Source organism: Tenrec ecaudatus, chromosome 6 (assembly GCF_050624435.1).
Source record: "Tenrec ecaudatus isolate mTenEca1 chromosome 6, mTenEca1.hap1, whole genome shotgun sequence".
NCBI classification, from domain to species: Eukaryota; Metazoa; Chordata; class Mammalia; order Afrosoricida; family Tenrecidae; genus Tenrec; species Tenrec ecaudatus.
In genome coordinates, this window is record NC_134535.1 from 124,148,921 (window position 1) to 124,172,259 (window position 23,339).

Below are 23,339 nucleotides of genomic sequence, written 5' to 3' on the forward strand. Positions count from 1 at the left end.
CTGATGGGGCCCGGCTATCAAAAGATATAGTGTCTGGGATCTTAAAGGCTTGAAGATAAACAAGTGGCCATCTAGCTTAGAAGCAACAAAGCCCACATGGAAGAAGCACACCAGCCTGTATGACACCAGCCTATGAGGTGTCGATAGGATCAGGTATCAGGCATCAAAGACCCAGAATAAAACATCATATCATTGTGAATGAGGGGGAGTGTGGATTGGAGCCCCAAAGCCCATCTGTGGACAATTGGTCATTCCCTTACAGGAGGGTCACAAGGAAGAGACGAGCTAGTCAGGGTGCTATATAGCACCTATGAAAGATACAACTTTCCTCTAGTTCTTTAATGCTTCCCCCGCCCCTCTGGCTAGACCAGAGCATGGACATGGGTACAGATAAGAACTGGAAACATAGGGAATCCCGGATAGATAAACCCCTCAGGACCAATAATGAGAATAGTGATACCAGGAGGGGAAGGTGAAGGTGAAGGGAGAAAGGGGGGACAGATCACAATAATTTAAATATAACCCCCTCCCTAGGGGTGGACAACAGGAAAGTGGGTGAAGGGAGACATCGGTCAGTGTAAGACATGAAATAATAATAATAATTTATAAATTATCAAAGGTTCATGAGGAAGGAGGGGAAAATAAGGGGTTGATACCAAGGACTCACGTAGAAAGAAAATGATGGCAACAAGTGAACAAATGTGCTTGACACAATGGATAGATGGATGGATTGTGATAGTTGCTGTATGAGTCCCCAGTAAAATGATTTAAAAAAATTCTTCTGGAGAAAAGGCAATAAAAATGTTTGAAGTACATGTTTTTGAATCACTCCATTTTGATCAAGAAAAGACCATAACTTTAACTCTCTATGTCAAAGCATGAAAAAGACTTAGCCGCCCCCCCAACTCAACGTATAAAGTATAACTAGACTTTCCCCCCAAATAACAAACAGATATACATTTGTTTAGGTGCCACTGAGTCATTTCCAACTCATAGCGACCCTATGTATAACAGAATGAGACATTGCCGGCCCGCTGCCATTTTTCCAATGTTGCGACATTTGATCTCTTTGTTGGAGCCACTGTGTCTATGGATGCCTTGACTTTGGGATCGCAGAACTGCCAAGGCTGAGAACTCAACCTTCTCTGAAGCAGAGCTCCTATTATGATTAAGTACTGAGTCTGGTCCTCAGCTTTTTCCTGTCCTCTGTTGGGTGGCTAGGAGTCAGAAATGACTGGACAGCAGGAGTGGCAAAAAGAGGAACCCTAGTGGCTTATGTGGTCACGTGTTGGGGTTGGGTTGCTAACCACCACAATGTCAGCAGTTCAAAACCACCAGCAGCTCCATGGGAGAAAGGCTTTCTACCCCTGGCAAGAGTCACAGTCTCAGAAACCCACCAGGGCAGTTCTACCCTGTCCTATGGGGTCACTATGAGGGAGGATTCTTATGATAGCAGTGAATGATTGAAAATAATTTGAAAGACCCTCCAACCCAGATTTCTTGCAGCATTGGCCCATTGGAGGGATACATACTGGTGAGGCAGAGGGCTTGGCTCTGACACTTTGTCCTGAGGGCAGAGGCAGGTGGCTACAGCCAAGCCTGGGATGCCCCGGTCCTTAGGCAGTCAGAACAAAGGGCAGGCAAACTGTTCCACTTCCTTCCTGCTGACTTCTCTCTCCCCCCCCCCCCCCCTGTTTTTCCAGGCCCGGAATCTGACAGCAGTTCCAGCAGTGAGGACAGCAGCAACAGCGGTAAGAAGGATCCGAATCAGGCTCCCATGATATTGTAAGATGGTGTTTGTACAACCTCCAAATCACTTCAAATCCCCCTTCTGGGAAGGGATTGTGGACTGGAGCAACACATACCTGTATCAACATTATGTGTCTGTAATGTTTCCCAACGTCATATACAAGAATATTCACAGCAGCGCTCTTCAGAGTAGCAACCACTCAAACGTGTCTACCTTCCTATCAATTGTAGAACGGGCGGGTAAATAAATTGAGGTGTGTTTATACAACGGAATACTGTGCGACAATGAGGATGAATGCTGTCTAACTACACTAACTGATAGGAACATCATATATATATATATATATAAAGGAAATACACCAAAACAACAGCACACATGCATGCGCGTTCCTGTTTTTATAGGTAAGAGCAGAGGCAAATGGAATGTGTGCACTCAGCAGTCAGCATAGCACTTACTGGGGTTTGGTAACTAGAAGGGGCATCGGGGAGGCGGCTTCAGCAAGAACATTTTGAATGCTGTTTATACGGGTGCAATTTCTGCATGTGTATTAAACACGAATATGTACCTGGAAAATGCACAGTCACGTTTCTGTTGTTTCACTGTCGATCCAAGATGCCCAAGCAGGGGCCGGCCACGCCTGATGGTGATGTCGTCATCACGCACCGGCCTGCTTTATTTCTCCGGGCCCTCATCTTCAGAGCACGGCTTTTATTTGCATGGCTCTCACACAACTGTCCGTTCCCTAGCACCGTGTCCTTGTTCCCTCAGGAAGAAGGCAGAAGAACCAAGAGCTTGCCTGTTGTGAGGCTTTGGTTTTATTAGGAAAGAAAACACTTCCGAGAGAGAGAGACATCTCTTTACTTTTTGAAGGCCAGAACTGTGCCACTTGACTATCCCTAACTGCAAGCCATTCTGAGGTGAGGATTTTAGCTGGGCCTGCAGTTGCTCTCAGTAAAGTAGTGGTTTTCTTGTAAGTGTGAAAGAAGAGAGTGGGCAACAAGGAAGCACTGGCAGTGTGCACTATCGATAACACGCCATTAAGGGTCCTATGTTCTCGTGGGGGAGATGGGAGTGTTCAGAAGGAGCACAAGGTGCAATAAGAACAGAGAGGAGTTCTTGTTCTTGTCATCGGGTGCCGCCCAGTCAATTTTCGTCTCATAGCAACCCCATCTAATAAAGTAGAACGGCCCCGTAACATCTTCTGGGCTGTAATATTGTTCTGGGCTGAACTTCCCAGAAGAGAAAACAGACACCTTGAAGCCCAAACTCTGTCTACTAGATGGGAGAGCTCAAAAGATTTTTCAGCAGCATGATGAAAAAGCATAAATCAAAGTTATGAGATACCATATTGGCTGGAGATGGAGCTAGAGGGGCAAGGAGGGCCTAGGTGATGAAAGACTCGTATCATCCTTTGTTATGGGTTTAAAGGAATTAGACTTTTATCCACAGGAGAATGTTCAATCGGTTTTAAGGAAGTGAATGAAAACATTCAGGCATACTTTGAAGATATTTCAGGTTTAGTTCTAGGCCGCTGCAATAAAGTGAATGTGTTAGACCGGGTTGACTAGAGAAACAAATTAATTGACACTCGTATATGTGTAAGAGAGAGCTTTATATCAAAGAGTAAGTCTTTATGAAGAAAACATCCCAGCCCAGTTCAGATGAAGTCCATAAGTCCAATATTAGCCCATATGTCTGATACTAGTCCATAAATTCCTTTACAGACTCACGCAGCACATGCGATGATTCCGAATGCAGGAAGATCACAGACCAGGGGGTAATGGAAGCATCTCAGGGCTGGCAAGGATCTCCATGTGGCTCCTTGATAGGAAGATGAAGTAGAAAGAGAGAGGAAGTTCTCAGAATCCAGGATCATCGTGAGAAAGCCACGCGCACAAGGAGGCAACATCAGGCTGGGACCTGACTGACAGGCTAGACTCCACCCCTTCACTCTTTTTTTTTTTTTTCTTTTCTTCTTTTCCCCTTCACTCTTAATATCCTAAAGTTGACACGAGATGATGTAACTACCACCGTGAATATTGCAACGAAGTGGGATCTTCTAGTGGTGTAATGGACTGTGCGGCAGTGTGACCCACTGGGTTAGCAGTTGGAAACCAACCCAGCAGCTCTGCTCCGTCCTATGGAGTCGCTGTGGGTGGGAATCTTCTTAAGGACAGAGAGTTTGGTGTGAATGCATAGAAAGATCAAGTTTCCACCATACCAGTGGTGGGATTTAGCTGGTTCACACTGTTTCAGCGGCAACGATACCTAATTTTTTGTTGAGTTCAATGGACTGGTTGTTAAAATGACACCTGTAATCAGCATTCTATGGTGTAGAGATCACAAATTTACGTTCCTTACTCTTTTTCAAGTTCATTTTCAAAACAGCTTCCATAGTAATGGTCTTTCCATCCATAGGTATAAAAAGTTAGATGGAATTATGCTTGTAATATTTACATATTCATTTAATAAATTTTATTATACTTTTGATGAAATACTACATTTTTATTCCCCTGAATTTTTTACTTCAGTAAGCAAACACTTACAATGTAAAGAGAAAAAGTGCCAAGCAACCTCTGTGTTTGTTTCAGCTTTGTGTTAAGCCCCAAGTTACCCTGAGATATTATGAGTGAATTATGCAATTTCTGACAGTGTTCAAAGAGCTAAAACATATTGTCAGGACAATGGCTGCAAGTTCAGCAGCAGCAGAAAGGGACTTTTCAAGGATGAATATAGTATGTCCAGAGAAAAGAAGTCGCTTAATTCTTTCTAACATCAAAGCACAATGACGATCGTGTTTGATAATTGGCCTACTGCTAAAGGAATGGAATTCTACTCCCACAGTGAAAAGCTGGTTAAGGATAAATCACACAGCTGATGATGTCAGAGAAAAGTAAAGATTATTGCAAGTGAGGGCACCAATCAAGACGAATATGAAAACATCTTAAAGTTTTATTGGTTTTTTTTTGTCAGGTACTATTTAACATTTTTCATGAAAATTTTAAAATTCTTTTTATAACACAATCTAGTTTTATGTACCTCTTTTATTGTTCTTAGTTAAGTATTAAGTGTATGACATAATAAACTACCTTTCAGTGTATTGGTTTTTGTATACTTAAGAGTCACGAGGGCAGCGAGCCGGTTGTTAACATATTTGAATCGCACTCTCCTATGATAGTCTACTAAGCATTCAAAAGCATTGTGAACGAGTTTGAAATACTCTGAGAATCGCCGAAATGTGACATGAGACAGGAAATGAGCACATGCTGCTGGGGAATTGGGGGGACAGACCGGCTTGGAGCAGGGGTACTGCAGACCTTGAATTTCTTTTAAACAACAACAGCGACGTCTACAAAGTGCAATGAAGAAAACCATCATAAAAGAAAGGCTTTCAGGTGGGTATTTCCAGCAGTACACCACCTGAAGCCATTAGCCACGGTGTAGTTGCGTGGTTAGGGCCGGCCACGCGTGTAGAGAATGCATATAATATGAATAACATGTGGAGGGTTAGAGGCACACTTTCGGGAAAGGAGGTGCTGCCGGTTTGCATGCGATGCGACCCCTGAATCAGGGCTGCTCTCAGAGGAATCAAAGTTCCTCTGTTCTCCAGACTGGCCTTCCGTTTCGGTTGTTACAGCCCAGAGCTCTTTTCTGCTCCAGCTACCCTGCCTCAATCCCATCTCCTACGAAATCCTCGGTGACGAGTGGAATTTAAAGATGGGCGAGGGGTAAAAACAGGGAAAAGACTTCTACAAACCATTACTGCTACCTGAAGATGCATTCTGGAAACCGTGTGTTCGGCACTGAGTTGCTAAATGGCAGCGTAAGGTTTCCTGGGGGCGTACTCCCGCGGTCCTGGGCTTCACACCATGAAAGAATTCATCCAAGGGGGGTTTATGAAGGACAGGACAGTGTCAGGCTTTCCAGTCTCAAAGGGGTACACAACTGGGCACCCCCACATGCAGAACTGGGGCACGAGGGCATGGAGGTCAGAGAACGAGGGGGTAGAGCAAGGAGCAAGAGAGAGAAGGGTGAGAGAATCTGTGGAACCCAAATAAGGGGGGAGTGGGAACATAAAATGAGGGTGACAGGGCAAGAGTGTGCTCTGTGCCTTTATCCTAACCCACCCCCGGGCTGGGAGAAGGCGTGGTTCAAGGTATGGGTTGGCCCCATTGGCTGGGTTGAGCCCTGCTGGGTGATGTCATGAGCCTGGGCCTAGTTTGGACCACCCAGGTGTACCTCCCACCTGGCTGGGGGTTTAAGTAGGAGTATGATCAGTTTGGGGTTTGCATAGGTGTCTTATGGTTGCCTGATTGCCTTCCAACTTCCTTTATGGGGGCCTTTGCAGGCAGGGGAGGGACAACCCCCTGTCCCTAAATCTAGCTAACTAACAGAAAGACAGCAGTTCAAACTCATCTGTCCCTCCCAAGGGAGAAAGATGAGGCTATGTGCCCCCCTAAAGATTGACAAGTCTCAGAAACCTTACATAGTATCGCTGAGTCAAGATAGATTTCATGGCAAGGTGTTCAGGTTGGCAGGTCCACTGTCATTTAAACGTTGGCATTCCCTTTCTTTTTCACCTGTCTTCATTTTCCCAGGATAATTCTACCCATCTCCTCCGTTTCCATCACCTCTCAGCTGTTGTTGATCTTTGACTCTAATCCTACCCAGTGCAAGGACAGAGCCTTACCTCCCACTGGCTCAACATCTCCACCTACAGGCCTTTTCCCTTCATTTCTGTGAGAACGACTTCCTTGATTTTCTGCCTCTACTGAACTCCAGAGGAGCCCTGGTGGTTGCGTGTTGGGCTGTGAACGGCATGTTTCCAAATTACCAGCAACTCCGTGGTAGAAAGGTTGGTCTTTCTGCTCCAGCAGAAACAATTTAAGCAGTTACAGTCTCAGAAACCCACAGGGGTGCTCTGAGTCAGCACTGACTCAATGACAATGAGTTTGGTTGAGTTTTGGACTCAACTCGTTTCTTTTCCTTTTATCTAAGACCCTTCTCACTCACAGCCTGAATAAAGTCATCCCTACACAGATCCACTGCGTCTTCCTGATTCTATCCACTAAATGCAGTCACTTCACTGCTCTTGCCAGTTCAGCAGCTTTCTCACTGGATCATTGCAGTGGTCTTCTGAAACTGTCATCATCTGCCTTTACTCCTCTCTTTATATTATTGCGAGAATAACCTTTCTAAAGAGCAAAACGTGTTCTAGCATCTCTCTGCGTCCCCAGTCTACTTCCCACACCATGTGTCACGCACACAGCTACCCCCAGGCTATCCATGACCAGACTGAATCACTTGAGTAAGATGGCATGCTTCTGCCCAACTCTGTACCTACACATGTCGCTCACATTGCTGGAACTTGTCTTCCCATTCATTTTCTGGCTGCTCCTCCTCCAGCCCAGAGATCAACCCAGAGAAGCTCCTGTGCATGCTATAAAGTCAGTTGTCCTCCAGAGGGCTGACGCATGGTGACCCCATGGGCGTCACAGGAGAACTACTCCACAGGGTTCTCAGTGACTGCGTAGTCAGTAGATTGCCAGGCCTTTCTTCCTAAGCATGTTGGATCTCTAGCTTTTCAGTTCTTAGTCAAGCATATCACCCAGGATCCCCTCAGCTTCTTGGTCAAGTTTGGTTTTTGGGTTTTTTTTGCCCCACCGCAGTGCAACTGTCAATTTGTCTATTCCCTACCTCTAGCAGACTGTGAGCTGCTTGAGGACAGAAATCACATTTTATTTAGATTTGTGTTCCCACGATGAACACAGTGCCTAGTACATAGCAGAGGTTATGTTTGGAGTACTTAATACACATTGGGGTATCAAAACAAACAAAAACAGAATAAGCCTCCCTGAACATTGAGCAACTCACTCTTAGTGCACCCAGTGGCATCACCTGGGAAGGTTCTCTCTGGTCATAATTTATTTTTGTAAAAGCCGTTTTGCTAGAATTTCGTTTTTGTGTGTGTGATGGCTGATTTAAGAGAACAGTGTGTGTCTGTGAAATTTTGTTTCCTGCTCGGGAAAAATGCTGCAGAAACTGTCATGATGTTGAACACAGTTCACAAGTATGGCACTATGGGAAAAACTCAAGTGTACGAGTGGTTTTCTCATTTCAAAAAAGGTGAAATGTAGATTGATGACAAATCTCTTGTGGACATCAGTCAACTTCCTGAATAGACAAAAATGTTGACAAAATCCATGCACCTGTGCTCAAAGACAGGTGACGACGGACCATTGAAGAGATGGGGAAGTTATCTGGATTATCTTGGAGCTCAGTTCAGCAAATTTTAATGGAAGATTTGGGAATGAGAAGGATCAATGAGAAATGTGTGCCTTGGGTTCTGACTGACGAGGAAAAAGAGCGTCAAGTGGAAAGATGCTGTGCTTTGAAAGAACAGCTCCAAAATGACCCAGACTTTTTCTCAGGCCATTACTGGTGATGAGATATGGTGCTATTCTTTTTTGGTTGTTGTTATTTTAATGAATAATTTTATTGGGGCTCTTACAGCTCTTATAACAATCAACACATCAATTATATTAAGCACATTTGTACATATGTTGCCTTCACCATTTCAAAAACACATTTTCTTTTCACTTGAATCCTTGGTATCAGTGCCTTTTTTCCCCCCTTTCCTTCCTTTACCCACCCCCACTCTTGTAAACCCTTGATAATTGATAAATTATTTTTATATTTTCCACCATCCACTGTCTCCTTCACCTATGTTTCTGTTGTTTGTCCTCTGAGGGGGGTGGGTGTTGTATATTGATCATTGTGATCTGTTCCTGCTTTCTACCCCACCTTTCCCCTACCTTCATGGTATCACTACTCTCCTTATTGTCCTGGATTCTGTGTCAAGAGCTCTGATCTGTACCAGTGCAAATGCTCTGGTCTATCCAGATTTGTAAGGTAGAATTGGGGTCATGATAGTGGAAGCATGAAAGAACTAGAGGAATGTTGTATGTTTAAGTGGTGCTACTGCACCCTGGTTGGCTTGTCCCTTCCTTGTGACCCTTCTGTGAGAAGATGTCCACTTGTCTACAGATGGACTTTGGGTCTTCATTCTGACCCCCCTTGTTCCCATCAAAATGGTTGTTTTGGATCTTCTGATCCCTTATACCTGATACCACCGACATCTCTTGATCACACGGCTTGGTGTGTGCTTCTTCCATGTGGGCTTTATTACTTCCTTGCTAGATGGCTGTTTGTTTAACTTTAATCCTTTAAGAACCCAGATATTATGTCTTGTAATGGCCAGGAACCATCAGCTTTCTTCACCATGTTAGCTTATGCACTCATTTGGTCTTCTGCCATCATGTCAGAAAGGTGAGCATCACAGAATGCCAGGTTATTATAATAAAGTGTCCTTGCATTGAGGGAGTACTTGAGTAGAGGCCCAGTGTCCATCTGCTACCTTAATACTTAGAAATATATGTCCATAGATCGATATCTCTATTGTTATATATTAATATATTTACATATGTACATACCTATGTTTATACCTCTATAAATGTCTTCTGCCTCCTTGTTCTTTCATCTATTTCATGGTGCTATTCTTACCACTTGTAAAATAAGCATCCATCAAGCCAGCGGAACTGCCATCACCACCTCACCAAAACAAAGCTGATCAAGATGATACTCATTTATTTTTATGATATGAAGGGGAATAGTGCATTAGGAGTTTGTTTGACAAGGTCAGACTGATAATCCAGCTATCTGGGTTCTGAAAAGATTGGTTCTGAAAGATTAAGGAAGTGTGTGACAAAAAAGGCATGATTTGTGGCAGATGGGGGACTGATTTTGTCACCATCACAATGCACCTGCTCACGCATCCATCTCAGTGCACCAGTTTTGGGCCCAAAACACCATGCCTCTTTTGCCCCCCACACCTGACTCACCTGACCTCACTTTGTGTGACTTCTTTTTATTTCTTCAAATGAAGAGGGGCATGACAGGATTTGACGACTTGGAAGAGGCAAAGAAAAAAATGAGGAAGGTGCTGTTAGCGTTCCAAATAGATGAGTTTGAAAAATGTTTCCAAGAATGGAATAATAAAAAAATGAATGCAATCATAGAGTTGACAAATGTGTTAAGTATAATGGAGAATACTTTGAAGGTGATAGGTTGTTTTGTTAAAAAAAATTAAATACATCGCATAGGGAAAAATTTTGCTCTTTGGTGGTTACCTCTAGTAAATTCTGTAACATATTAAGCTCAATGCCACTTAATTCTCAATAATGCATACATTTCAGTGAGCTAAGCCATATAAGTAGAGGGTGTGTGTATGAAACTTTGGGGCACTTTCATGCCCGACTTCTTTTCCTCCAGGATCTTCTCTGCTTTCTTCCCCAGATGTGGACAGCTGAGGTGGGCATGTGGATGACCTCCTCTGAGTATCTTGCCCACCCATCGCGCCCCACTCTGAGTACTTCTGGCAGGAGTAGGAATCCACCAGAGGGCAACTGAGCACAATAAGCCGTCTCAATCAGAGACTGGACGGTGGAGGGGACAGGGACGGTACAAATACAGGTCTGGTTTTAGGGAAATAACCTCTTTAGAGTGGACTGATTTTTCCCTGTTGGCACCTCAACGGCACTGTGGATTAAGCATGAGCCTGCCAACTACAGGACCGCGTTCAAACCCAGCAGCCATGAGGGAGAAAGGTGAGTGTGTCTGCTCCGCCTCTGCGGAAAGTCTGAGGTGCAGTTCTACTCTGTCCTCCAGGATCCCGACGGTGGGAATCCACTGGATGGCAGCGGATTCTTTCCATCAGACTTTACGATCTAGGGAAGCAATGGGAGGGTGAACATCTAGGATAGAAAGGCGCCATTGCCCAGTGAATCCTTTCTGTTTAAACCAACTCATCTTTCTCCCAGAATCTTTTTAATTCCTAACTTCTGTTTACAAAACCATCGCATCCCGCAGGGGAAGGGTTTCCACAGAGGTAGAGAAAGGCTGAGGGGAGCTGACAGCTGGGAAATGGAGGAGTGGAAGCCCACTGTTTGCCCTCCACTATGGAGCTGGTGGATCAAAGCCCCCTTCATTAGCATTCTCAACTCTGACCCCAGAGTGCTGGGCAGGGCAGACTGTCCATGCCCTCTACTGCTCACTGAAGGTTTGAGTCCCCCTGGAGACACCTGGGCACAAAGCTCTGGTGAAAAAGCAGCCACGGTGGCGAGCACTTCTACCAGACACACATGGGGTGTGTCAGCAGGAGGCAAAGTTGTCTGCTTGTCGACTGGTACACTGACCCCTACCCTCAGCATGATTCTTGGAGAGATCTGGATCAAGGGGCTAAAGCCAAGCCAACATTGTGAGTTTTTGTTAAAGAATGACCAGCATTTTTAAACAGAATCCCCAGGATTGGCATACCTATTCATGGAACAAGGCTTTTCTTTCCAAACTTTATTCATTGATTTAGCCTAGAGGAAAAACCCTAGGTCCCATCTTCTCTGACATAACCTCGAAGAAGACAATCTTACTTTCCTGGAGGACTCCTTATCATCACCCCTGAATGGCTGACCCTATGGCCCAACCGCACCTCCCTCCCGCATGAACTCCCTCTCAAATTCTTCCTTTGAGTGATGGTCCCTGTTCCATCTTCCCCACCGCTTATTGTGACATCCGTGCATCTGCAGTAGATGGAAGCAGCGGAGGTTTGAGTCTGCTCATTTGTCAATTGGAGAAATCAAATTATTTTATTGAATATGCGCTTCGAAGAGTTGAAAGAATATTGGACTTATAGACTTGATCTGAAGTGGGCTGAGATATTTTCTTAATGTACAATTTCTCTTTGATATAAAGTTCTCTCTTACACACACACAAAAAAAGAAGAGTTGAAAGAATGCTACATCACTTAGTAATGACACAGACGGTTTATTTGTATCTCTCCAGAGTCCATCCTGAAAGAAGAAGAAGACAGTCAGGAGTTCCTCAGGCTTGGAGAGGGCTTCTTCCTTTAAGAAATGCCAGGGAGTATAGAAATGGATCTCATAAAGGCATAGTGAGGTCGTGAGTAGTGCTGTCTGTCAGGTGTGCAGAATCAGGTAACCACTGCTTTTAATCATAGTATTTTCATATAACAAAGGTATATTATCTCTAAATAATTAGGGAGAAAATGGAGGTGAGCTGTATTTAAGAGCAGTCAGGTTCTATAGCCCAACCCACCATAAAATGTAGAAAACGTCTTCTGACATGTCTTGCTGAGACTGGTCACAGATTGCTCCCTTGGGGAGGTGTCAGGGGCTCCCGAGGTAAACTAACACTAGGTCAAAATGGCAAGTCATTCATTGTTCATTATGTTGTCCACTTGTGATATTACCCATCAACGATGTAATATGTTCACTGTAGAATGTGCATGCCTTATGAAAGATCTGTAAGCCCCCTTCTATATACCCATTAGTACATTCACCCTCTCAGTCCTGACATAGGGAAGAGCAGCCCCTGTGCCCGCTGTCTGTCTGTCTCTAGTATTTTCCACCTTCACAAAGTCACTCCTGAGGATGCACTTGAGTATTGATTGGGGCACCACACCCCCACACCCAAGACAACCCCTACCCCCCCACAGCCTCCACCCTGTCTCTGTCAAGCTCACCTCATTCACAGGGATCACCATACTGAATTGTTGCTTGTTCATCTGTAAAATGCAACGGTGCACATCATTACATTGAGGGCGTCATTTGTTCAGAGAGAAACACTACGTTAGCCCTTTACAGAGCATCCCTACAGGCTGAGGCATATTCAGATGTAAAATTCCAATCACTTACATGTGCATGCTTGTGGTAAATGAAAAAATTAAATGATCCCATCAGTTCTTCATTGCAGCAAAAATATGAAGGATATTAATATAATATTAGAGAATCATAATATTAAAATATTAGAGAAACATTGGTCCACACTGTTTTTTTTGTCCACTCGTGGGCTACAGGATATAAAATGTCTCTCGTGTAGAAGACTCTTGTAAAATGGCACAGAACTGATGAAAATATGTTAGGACTACATCGTGTAAGCCTATGCCGTTTGGCTTGGGAGGAAGCGTTTGTAAACTTGACAAGATGCCACGAAGACCGCGGCCGGGACACGTTGGGAGATGCAGGTGAAAGTTCAGCAGCCCTTACCTGGTAAGTAATAGTCATAGATCTTTATCGCTGCAGGTTTCAGGTTGGTGACCAGCACACTTTGGCTAATGGTGAAGGTGTAAGTCTGAGTCTTCTTAGTGAGCTGTGGGAAGAGAGAAGACACGTCACATTAAATAAAAATGAGAACGAAGCTCTATGTCATGTGGCGAGTGCTCGAAACCCTTCCTTTCTTCACCCTTTTCCCGAAACCGCTCTAGCCATCTCTTCTGCCCATTCCAGCCTTCAAGGATATTCCCTCCTGCTGACTTAAGGTCCCCGAAGATACGCCCCAGTTTAAAGTGCCCAAAGAAATAGAGACGGCAGTTTTATCCCAACAGTTCTATGCTCCGTATTGGTTTTTTTGTTTGTTTGTTTGACCTCTTCATTCAGCCTCTGATCCAATGACACCTCTTCAGAAAGGTGCTCCCTAGTTGTTATAGTTTGACAGAGCCACCCTGCTGACCCCTCTCCTGTCATCTCTCTAGCTTCTTATCTTGCTTATCTTACTGCTAAATAAAGAGAGACGCTAGAAGCTCAAAACTCACTGTCACCGAGCTAATTCTGACTCCTAGCGACGCCATAGGACAGGGTAGAAGTGCTGCTGTGGGATTTCAGACTGTCTTTAGCAGAGATGAAAAGTCCTGTCTTTCTCCCGTGGAGCTGGCTGGTTGTTTAGATATACAATGGACACAGATAGTAATATGCTGCATAACTTCTGCTTGAGCAACATCCGACCACCTGTAAATCTGCGGTCTCAACCTCCACGGAGCCTGTTCTAATAAAATTTTAAGGTACATACAATGGTTGATAATAACAAAAGGATGCTACTTCGCAGCATACATCAATGCAACATTGTTGTTTCTGTGTGTTAAAGATATTTGAGTATAGCTGGAAGAGCCTCTTTACCATTTCTTATGCATAGAAAGGCTTACTACACAAGGGGGCTTCAAAAATCCCACAGAACCAAGGACATAGACAAAGAAAAGATCTATGAATGGCTTTTGAGCTTGCACTTAATCATAGCCCTAATGATCATAATGCTTATGATGTGGCTCTACTTGCCATCATGAAGAGATCACTGAAGATAAGGGTGTTGTAGTAAAGAGTGGTGAAGAAATCAGATAATGACCAGCTATCGGAAAGAATAGCCTCTGGGTGGTAAAGGCTTGTTTTAAAACAAGCAACATCTAAGTGAGGTGTCAGCTAAATCCACACAGAAGAAGCACAGCAACCTGTGTGATTCAAGGATTATAAATCATTAAATCCAAGACAGAACTCTATTGGAGTTTCAATTCTGAGCACCTACTTTGCAGAAGGCTTTGAGTGACAGTACCTATGCAAAAGCATTCAATGGTGTGGGTCATCAAGTGCTACGGATGGCCTTGAGAAGAATGGGAATCCCAGAACCTCTCATTGTGCTCATGAAGAACCTGTACATGGATAAGGCCCTTGTGTAAATAAAACAAGGGTACATTGCGTGGTTTAAATCAGGAAAGGTGTGTGTTGGAGTTGTATCCTCTCACCATACTTAGCAATCTTTATGCTGAGCAAACCATCAGAGAAAGCGGATTATATAAAGAAGAGTGCAGCATCAGGATTGAAGGAAGCCTTATTAACAGTGTGTGATATACAGATGACACAACCCTGCTTGCTGAAAATCAGGAGGACTTGAAGTACTTGCTGATGAAGATCATGTATATCAAGGATTGTAGCCTTCAGTACAGATGACAACTCAAAGTAAAGAAGACCCAAATCCTCATAACTGGACCAATGGCAACATCATGACAAATGGAGAAAAGATTAAAGTTGTCAAGGATTTCATCTTGCTTGCATCCAGAATCAAAATTCATGGAAGGTAGTCAAGAGATCAGGTGATACATTGCACTGGGTAAATCTGCTGCACAAGATCTCTTTAAAGTGTTGAAAAGCAATGAGCTTACTTTGAGGACTAAGGTGCACATGATCCAAACCATTGTACTTTCAATTGCCTCATATGCAGGCAAAGTTGGACACTGACTAAGGAAGCCAGACGAAGAATCGATGGATTTGAATGGTGGTGCCGGCAAAGAATATGGAAAGTCCCATGGACTGCCGAAAGAACCAACGAATCTGTCTTGGAAGAAGTACAGCCAGAATGCCCCTTAGAGGCAAAGGCGCTGAGACTTCATTTTATATACTTTTGACATGCTGTTGGGAGAGACCAGTCCCTGGAGAAGGACATCAAGCTACTAAAGTACAGGGGCAGCAAAAAGCTAAAAGCACCCAACAAAATGGATCTTCACAGTGGCTGCAGCAACGGGATCAAACATAAGCATGACAGTGAGGACGGTGCAGGGCCAGGCAATGTTGCATTCTGTTGTACATAGGGCTGCTATGAGTTAGCACTGACTTGATGGCCCCTAACAACAACAACAACAACATGAATGACAGTGAGAGCCCAAAGTCCTTTGGAGGGTCCCTACTTGAATCAGGCCTCCAGAGAATACCCTCTGACTATTGAGGAGGAATGGGAATAGCTTTGCTGACAGAGTGCATTGGAAAATGGATGGATGCAGATGCAGTTAGGTTAAAACTTAATGTCTTATCATTTATTCTCCCTTTTGACCTGTTTCAGTTTTGTTCTGGTTTTTATTATTTTCTGCTTTCTGTTCTATTGAGGTTTTTTGTGTGTTTTATTTGGTTATTGTTGTTGAGGGGTTTGGGGCGTGTTTTTCTTCGTATGAAATTCAGGATAGGTAAATCTAGAGAGGCGGTAACTGGACTAATAATTTCTTAGGCTCATAGCAGTGGAGGTTGGGGGAAAATGGGAGGAAACTAATAATGAATACAAAATTGAAGAAAATCTTTTAAAACCAATTGTGGTGAGGATTACACAATTGATTCTGTGGCAGTGGATTTGGTTTTTGCGAGTTTTGTTTCTAGATTATGGTAAAATAAATACTGGGGTTTAAAGATGTCGTGTGGAGGGGGAAAAGACCACAGATAACTCATTAACACTTATGTTTTTTAAGTACATGGCGAAATGAAAATAGTTTGGCTACATAAGGTTAGAAAAAATACACCACAATTAATCTCACTTGTATCTTTTTACATGACTATAAGACTTTTTAAAATGACATGTAAGTGGCCAGGATTATACATCTGTTGGAAAGTAATGTCCTCGGGTTACACACCAGAGTGTTTCATGTAATACCAACACGGAGGGAAATTAGGTAAAGCTTATGCATAACAGGAAACCCAGGTGGCATAGTGGTGATGAATTTGGCTGCTACCCACAGGGTCAACAGTTTGAAACCATAAACCAGAAGAAAGACGAGGCTTTCTACTCTCATACAGGGTTACAGTCTTGGAAACCCACAGGGACAGTGTGTACCCTGTCCTGTAGGCTCGCTATGTATCAGCCTCTACCTGACGGCAGTGAGTTTGGTTTTGGTTTGGATATGCATGAAGGAGAAAATGAGACAGCGTTTATAGTCTATATTTCCGCAAGTGACCACAAGGTTGTGCTTGGTATTTCTAACTTCTTTCCTTCACCATCATCTCATGAATGCAGACTCACTTGGTCAGGTGCCTCGTTCATTCCTGTGTACATGGTGCTCACGCGTATAGATTAAGAGGGGAATCACTAACTAAGGGAGCAGCAATGAAGCTCTTCGGTCGAGCTCCGGAATACTTACCTCTTCCAAATAAATGTTAAGTGTATCAGTTCCATATTCAACCTTCTTCACCAGGGGTTGCTGGAGGAGCTGAATAGGAAGGGGGGAAGGGGAACCAAGAGTCAGAGCCTTCCCTATCCCTTAAGATAGCACCCCCCCCCAAAGCTCTAGCATCTTCAAGGAAACAATAGATGCTGGGGAAAGGAACCAAGATGATGACTGAATCCATTTCCTGGGGCTGATAGAGCTCTCTGGCAAATTTAGTCCCATTATGAATTGTGGATATATACAACTCTACCCATTTCACCAACTTTCAGATGATCATGTTAGATCCCACGAGGACCAGTGAAAGAAAGAACACAAATTACTTACCATATGATAGGTGCTCTCGACAGGACTGAACCCAGAGAGCATCTTCACCTCCACAATGGCCATATTGGAAGAACTACGACTCCCCACATAGCTGAGGACAGGAAGAAGCAAACCTGTGTGAGCCCATTACTTGCTCCCTCAGGGCATGGATCTTGCACCCCCAGCAAACACACACATACACGCACACACATGCATGCACACACCAGACCATCTCCTATGTTGCAGGTCCTTCCTCCACCAGCCCGGTTTTCCGTGGCCCCAGTTCCTCACCTGGTGTGGACAGTAAGAGTCACAGATTGAGGTGAAGCACGTTGACCGCATCTAGCGCTTCCCATTTCCACACTAAGACTAAAGGTCTCCAGGTTTTTAGGAGGGATAATGTTGTATCTCAGCACTGTCTGATAAGAGGAAATGGATAACCAAATGAGAGTTGAGAACCTTTTTTTTTTTTTTAGAGATTTTACAGTTTAAACTACTTTCTTTACAAACAAGATGGGGAGATAGAGAGAAGGTTCTACTTGGAAGCAAATATACACTTGAATTCCTCGGCCCAGCCTGAATTCCTTCTTATATATCTTTGCTTACTTGCACGTAGACACAGCCCTGGCCAGAGGCTTCTAAGGTGTATACTCCAGGAATATTAGGTAGAGTCTCCTGCTGAAATATCAACCGATTGACAGTCTGCACATTGAAAGTGTGCTGGAAATTCTGGGTGGATTGTACAACCACGCTGACCCCCTCAGTTGGCTCATAGGCAGTGGTGGCATATTTGGCAAGAGCTTGGAGAGCAACTATAGTATCCTGAGGAAGAAGAGGCAAACAAGAAACAAAACCAAACATATGCTTACCATTTTGTGAACCATTGGAATTAACCTCAAACAACCCCATAAACCCGTACATCTGTTTGTTGTTAGCGAGCTCGGATGATATCCTTTCTAAGTATCTGGAGAACCACATTCACCTTCCCTGGGGAAGCTGACGTAGAAATCAAATTGTTGTATAGAAAGTAACTGTAAGCAAGCTATTGTTGAATAGTTATAGCTTATTTGGCTAATTTAATATACTCATATTCAGAAACCATACCTAACTGCAGAACAGGCTAGTCCTTTGTGGAAATAAGTGGATAACCGTTCAGTATATATTTTGCAGTTTCCTAACTGGGGAAGGAAACAGCAGTAACTTGATAGCCATAGAAATCAGGCAGTCCATGAAGTTATTTAACTGCACACTAATCTATGGCCCAGTGGGAAGCATATCAGGGATCCTTGAAAAGTCCCTCCGTACAGGTCAACGCTTCTTAGCCACTAAGTCATATAAAAACCTTTTCTTCATCTGGGACTAAGACACATTAGCTGTCACTAAGCAAGCATAGCATAACACAACACAGCACAGTTTGAATTTTCTATTGTGAAAACTTGATTTATATACATTTATATAGCCAAAGAAGGGAGGGGAGGAGTTTAGAAAATACATCTTGCTCTGTATCGTGAGAATTTCGACAGATTTGACATTTTGTAAACTATGTTTTAGCCAAAGGAACCCCACTTCTTATCCCCAAGGAAACAGCACAAGGGGATTCAGATGCTGCCACTGCTGTGTAAAGTAGGAAAGCAGATCATCCAGCCCGAGGGGGCGGTGAACAGGTTATAACTATGCAACTTGATCACTTACAAACAACATTTTGTCTAGCCTTTGTGAAATGTAATCAAGAAGCCTTTATGGCTTGTACATATGGAAACAATTCGAGGAAATGGCCCTCGCCATCAGCTGAAAAGCGAGCATGGATGATTTGTGATACGTGACTTCTTGTAATAGTCAAGGATTTTATTGGAAAACGATTCTAACATATATCTGTCACTAGAGTTCTAAACATTTCGCGCACTGCTTTCTAACAACATTTTCATGGATTATAATGATTTAAGACCCAGCAAGAAGAAGGAAGGGAGCCTCTCTTGATCTTGGGCCAAGAACTTCCCTGAAACAGGAAGCATCGTACCGTGTAATTATTTTCAACCCCCAATAAGTTACTCTCATATTTAAACTCGGAGTTCGTAACACCTTTACCAGACATTCTATCTATTAAAAATCTGTTCCTTTATATGTTACAGTCTCCGTGAAACAAATCCTGAGTTCAACACGTCAGAGCACAAGCTCTGTGAGGACAGGACAAAGGCTTTCCTGCTTTCTTCTGTGTCTACATCAGTGCTTCATTATGGTCTACAAGAACATTTGCAGGATGAATAAGTGGATGACTCCGCACTCTGTGGTCATGTTCTTAAATAAATGCGATGGCGTTATTTGAACTTGATTTATGCAATTTTGACTCTCCTGTTTTCTTTCTCCTTGCCTCCACACTCCTTCCAGTTCTCTTGGCCCCTACCCTGGATGCAACACTCCACACGTCTCCTCCAGTCTAACTCACTCCTCTAAAGGATCTGACAGAATACCAACTCTCAAGTGAATCTTTTAAAAACAATGTTAAAAAAAAGAAAGAATAGTTCCCTAGCATTCGCTGCAAACAGTTGTCTGACCTGCAAGGCCTTTCCTAATATGAACCTACCTTCCCTTTCCAACTGAAATTCAACTATGATTTAGTGAAGCCAGTTTTCCCAAAGACCATCTTACATGCTCACAAAGTGATGTCACCACTCGCACCATTTCCTCCTCCTTTCAGTAGTCGCCCTCAAATTCTACAGCTCTTATAGATCTAGCTCAAATGTCATTCCTCTGTGAAGACTGTGCTCATCCCTCAAGCTGATGGAATCATCTCCTCTTGGAATTATAAATATAACCAAATCCTATTTTATACTATAGAGAACTTGTCCAAGATTTCTGTCTAGATCATAAACTTTCAGTAAGTATTATAGCGCTCTGGCTTCCCAAGCCCTACCGTAACAGGAGGAGGTATGTTCATCACATACCATGTTATATTTCCAAAATTGGCTTTCTGATGTATTAATTTAGTTATAATTATGTGTACCCTCTTTACATGTAAAATATTAATCTCATATGTTTCTAAACTCTACAAAGAAAGAGCATTAAATCAATTTAGTACTACTTATGTGCTCATATGATCCAGTTTTATGAATCCGATATATTTTTCATATTTTATTCTGTTACTAGAATTATAAGATCCTAGGCCTAGAGAGTGGGATTAATTTTTTTTTTCTCTAGCTACAGAAAATTCTAGCCCTTTCGAATAAGCAGCAGTGAGGAGAGTAAGCTGTTTACCTGAGTTGAAGAGAAGCCTCCATAAGCATTGCGTTGCTTGGTTAGCCAAGCGACTATACCAGTGGCCTTTGCTATCTCCTTCTGAGTCAACCCGGGCTTGGTAAGCTGGGCCAACAATACATATGATGTGAGCTCCACATCCACAGCCTCCGGTTCAGACCAAAAGCTGGCCTCTGGCCGACGAGTAGGTTTCTGACTCCAGTGAATGGACTCTCCTAAGGAGAAAGAAGCAAAATGAGTAAGGCCTTAGAAGCAAATAACTTTGCTATACTCTTTCTGTAAACATTGTACTTTAGAGCAGAGAAAGTACAACTAAGAATTAACAGGGGTTAGAAACAACCAGTACTTGGATTCGCTCATTTACTGACTGTAATGTATATACAGGATGCAGACGTGTGTGTGTGTGTGTGTGTGTGTGTGTGTGCATGCGCGCAGTCACAAACAAATCTCCAAGGTATGCTTTAGCTGGGAAATCAATAAATGATCCAACCTCAACCTCACTACCATCTAGTTGATTCCAACTCAGAGCAAACATATAGGGCAGGGTAGAACCGAATTTCCAAGACTGCAACTTCTTAAGGAAGTAGACAGCACCCCCCCCCATCCCCACCCCCATCCCTACCCCCTTGCTGGTTTCAAACTGTGGACCTTGCAGTCGGCATCCCAATGTATAACCATTATGCCAACAGTGCAGCAGTCTCCAGTAACTACAGGGAAACCTTGTGGAGTTATAAATCCGTATGCTATCAGAGATAAGTAAGTAGCTCAGTAAGTATAAGCATCTTTGAAGAGTATTATGTGCATGGGGGCATTTTTTTACTTAAAGAATCTTATGGATTTTTCTTATTTTCAAAAAAATCATTTTATTGGGGCTTACACAGCTCTTATCATAATCCATACTTATATATATTTTTATTAGTTGGGATTTAGTACCTATATCCTATCATTCCATATTTCAATCACATCAAGTAGAATAGTACAATTGCTCCCACAGTCAGTTTCCAAATAATCTTTTTCTACGTGGACTCCTGGACATTGTCTCCTTTAACTCCACCACTATCAATCTTAATCAAGGTCTTAATGTTTGAATAGAAGAATAAAAAATAATAGTAAATTATGCATAGGAACTCTGAAAAACTATAGAAGAAATATTAAGGAAATATTAGAAGATGATCAAATAGAATGTAAGACCAAACCTCTATGACAACCAGTAGGACAGATAACTTGCAGAAAAAGAAAAACAAATGGAGATAAGAAGAGAGGGAGCTAGAAGCCTATTAAACAGAAGTACCAAGAACGAATAACTCTTAGGAGGCAATCCAATTGGAAGAGTATAGCAGAACACATGTAAGCCTGTAGAATAATGGAGAAGAGATGATAATTTAAAATCATTGAACAGTAGTAAGGATATCCTCCACCCGCTGTTGAAAACACCCATATTCTGACTAGAATTGCTTACATACTCAGCAAAAAAAAATCTAGAGTCCATATGAGAGGAGAACTCAGCAGTGATATTCATATAAATGAAAGCTGAGATTAAATTTCTCCCTGGAAATAGAAATTCAAATACATAGCTAAATAAGTGAGATGTATTAATATTTTATTTGTAGGATCTCTTAAAACTTCAAACAACTCTAAATACATCCAAAAGTTTTAAAAGAACTGAGAAATCTCTCCGTTTAATTCTCATTCTGTCTTAAGATACAATTTCATGATCCTACATTTAAAAAAATAAATAACAAAACCCACCGGAGGAACTGGACTCTACCTCAGACACACTTGTAACTTGAGAACTTAAGTCAGAAAATGCACGGTGTCTGAGGAAGCGGAAGCCAGGTGTTCCAAGATTATTGAACTGTTCGTAGGCAGACAAACATGGTCTTGCTATATCAATGCCCTATATGCTGTATTTTTAAAATCACTTTATTGAGGGCTCTTACAATTCTTATTACAATCTATACATCAATTGTGTCAGGCATATTTTTACATATGTTGTCATCATTCTTTTCTAGACACTTTCTATTGAACCCTTGGTATCAGCTCCTCTTTTCCCCTGCTCTTTTTCCCTGCTTCCTGCTCCCCTCAACCTCATGATCCCTTGATAGATGATAAATTATTATTATTTTCATATCTCACACTGACCACTGTCTCCCTTCCCCCATGGTTTCTGTTGTTGTGTGTCCATCATTATGATCAGCTCCCCATTCCACCCCTCCTTCCCCTCCCATCTCCCTTCTCCCTACCCATCTGGTATCACTATTCCCATTCCTGCTCCTGGGTTGCCTGTGTCCTGAGCTCTTATCTCTTGGCTGTGTACACGCTCCGGTCTTGTCCGAAGTGAGAGGCTGCACTGGGGTCGTGATAGTGGGGTGAGGAAGCCTCAAGGAACCAGAGGAATATTGTGTGTTTCATCAGTGTTATACTGCACCCTGGTTGACTCATCCCTTCCCTTTGACCCCTCCGTAGGGGATGTTATATAGATGGGCTTTGGGTCTCTGCTCCGACCCCCCTTGTTCTTACTATATGTTGTATTAATATTATATTGCAAATGGTAGTCGATGTCAAGGAGTTCATGAAGGAAAAGAATGTTTGGAGACTGATAGTAGCAGCACTGTACAATACTGCTTGATGGGATTGAACTATGGAATGACATGATATATGTATGAACTCCCCAAAATAAATAAATAAATAATCACTAGCTGTGAGGTAGGGAGTCCTGGTGGTGTAGTGGGTCCTCATGGGGATGTGATCCACAAGGACCGCAGTTTGAAACCACCAGGACTTTCTACGCCGGTGAAGAGTTCCAGTCTCAGCAAGTCACAGGCGCAGCTGCCGTGGGTTGATAGGGTTGCGATGAGCTGATATTGACTGGATGGCAGTGAGAGCTTTGGCAATTCCAACTCTTGGCAATTCCAGATGTGCCAGAGTAGAACTGTGCTCCGAGGGATTTTCAAACACTCATTTGTCGTTTTGAATTGCTAGCCCGCCTTTCTTTCTTCATTTTAGAAACATTTTGTTGTACTTTTGGTAAAAGTTTGCATAGCAATTTAGTTTTCCCAGTCAATAGTTCATTTACAAATTGCTCTGTGACATTGATTTCAATGCGTGCAACGTATCAGCTTTCTTCCTGTTGCTTCCTTGGACTTGTCGTTTCCACCCATCCTGTTTCCCTGTCCAGCTCGGTCTTCTCGTTTGGGTTTGAGCAAAAGT

The 23,339-nt window shown here is 42.9% G+C and overlaps 1 protein-coding gene and 1 long non-coding RNA gene across 2 annotated transcripts in view; one reads left to right on the forward strand and one right to left on the reverse strand.

Moving 5' to 3' along the window:
• The window catches only part of LOC142450313 (uncharacterized), a 45,549-nt gene extending 41,850 nt beyond the window's left edge, over positions 1 to 3,699 (forward strand). Inside the window, exons 2-4 of the long non-coding RNA XR_012784933.1 lie at positions 1,704 to 1,751; positions 2,519 to 2,667; positions 3,475 to 3,699. This is a non-coding gene — a long non-coding RNA (uncharacterized LOC142450313). The remainder of the gene's footprint in view (positions 1 to 1,703; positions 1,752 to 2,518; positions 2,668 to 3,474) is intronic.
• An 8,649-nt stretch (positions 3,700 to 12,348) lies between these two features.
• The window catches only part of A2ML1 (alpha-2-macroglobulin like 1), a 58,169-nt gene continuing 47,178 nt past the window's right edge, over positions 12,349 to 23,339 (reverse strand). The window contains exons 29-35 of the mRNA XM_075553109.1: positions 20,130 to 20,344; positions 17,484 to 17,699; positions 17,169 to 17,296; positions 16,899 to 16,989; positions 16,548 to 16,616; positions 12,871 to 12,973; positions 12,349 to 12,389 (exon numbers count right to left, since the gene is read on the reverse strand). Coding sequence (XP_075409224.1) covers positions 12,349 to 12,389; positions 12,871 to 12,973; positions 16,548 to 16,616; positions 16,899 to 16,989; positions 17,169 to 17,296; positions 17,484 to 17,699; positions 20,130 to 20,344 — 863 coding nt within the window. The remainder of the gene's footprint in view (positions 12,390 to 12,870; positions 12,974 to 16,547; positions 16,617 to 16,898; positions 16,990 to 17,168; positions 17,297 to 17,483; positions 17,700 to 20,129; positions 20,345 to 23,339) is intronic.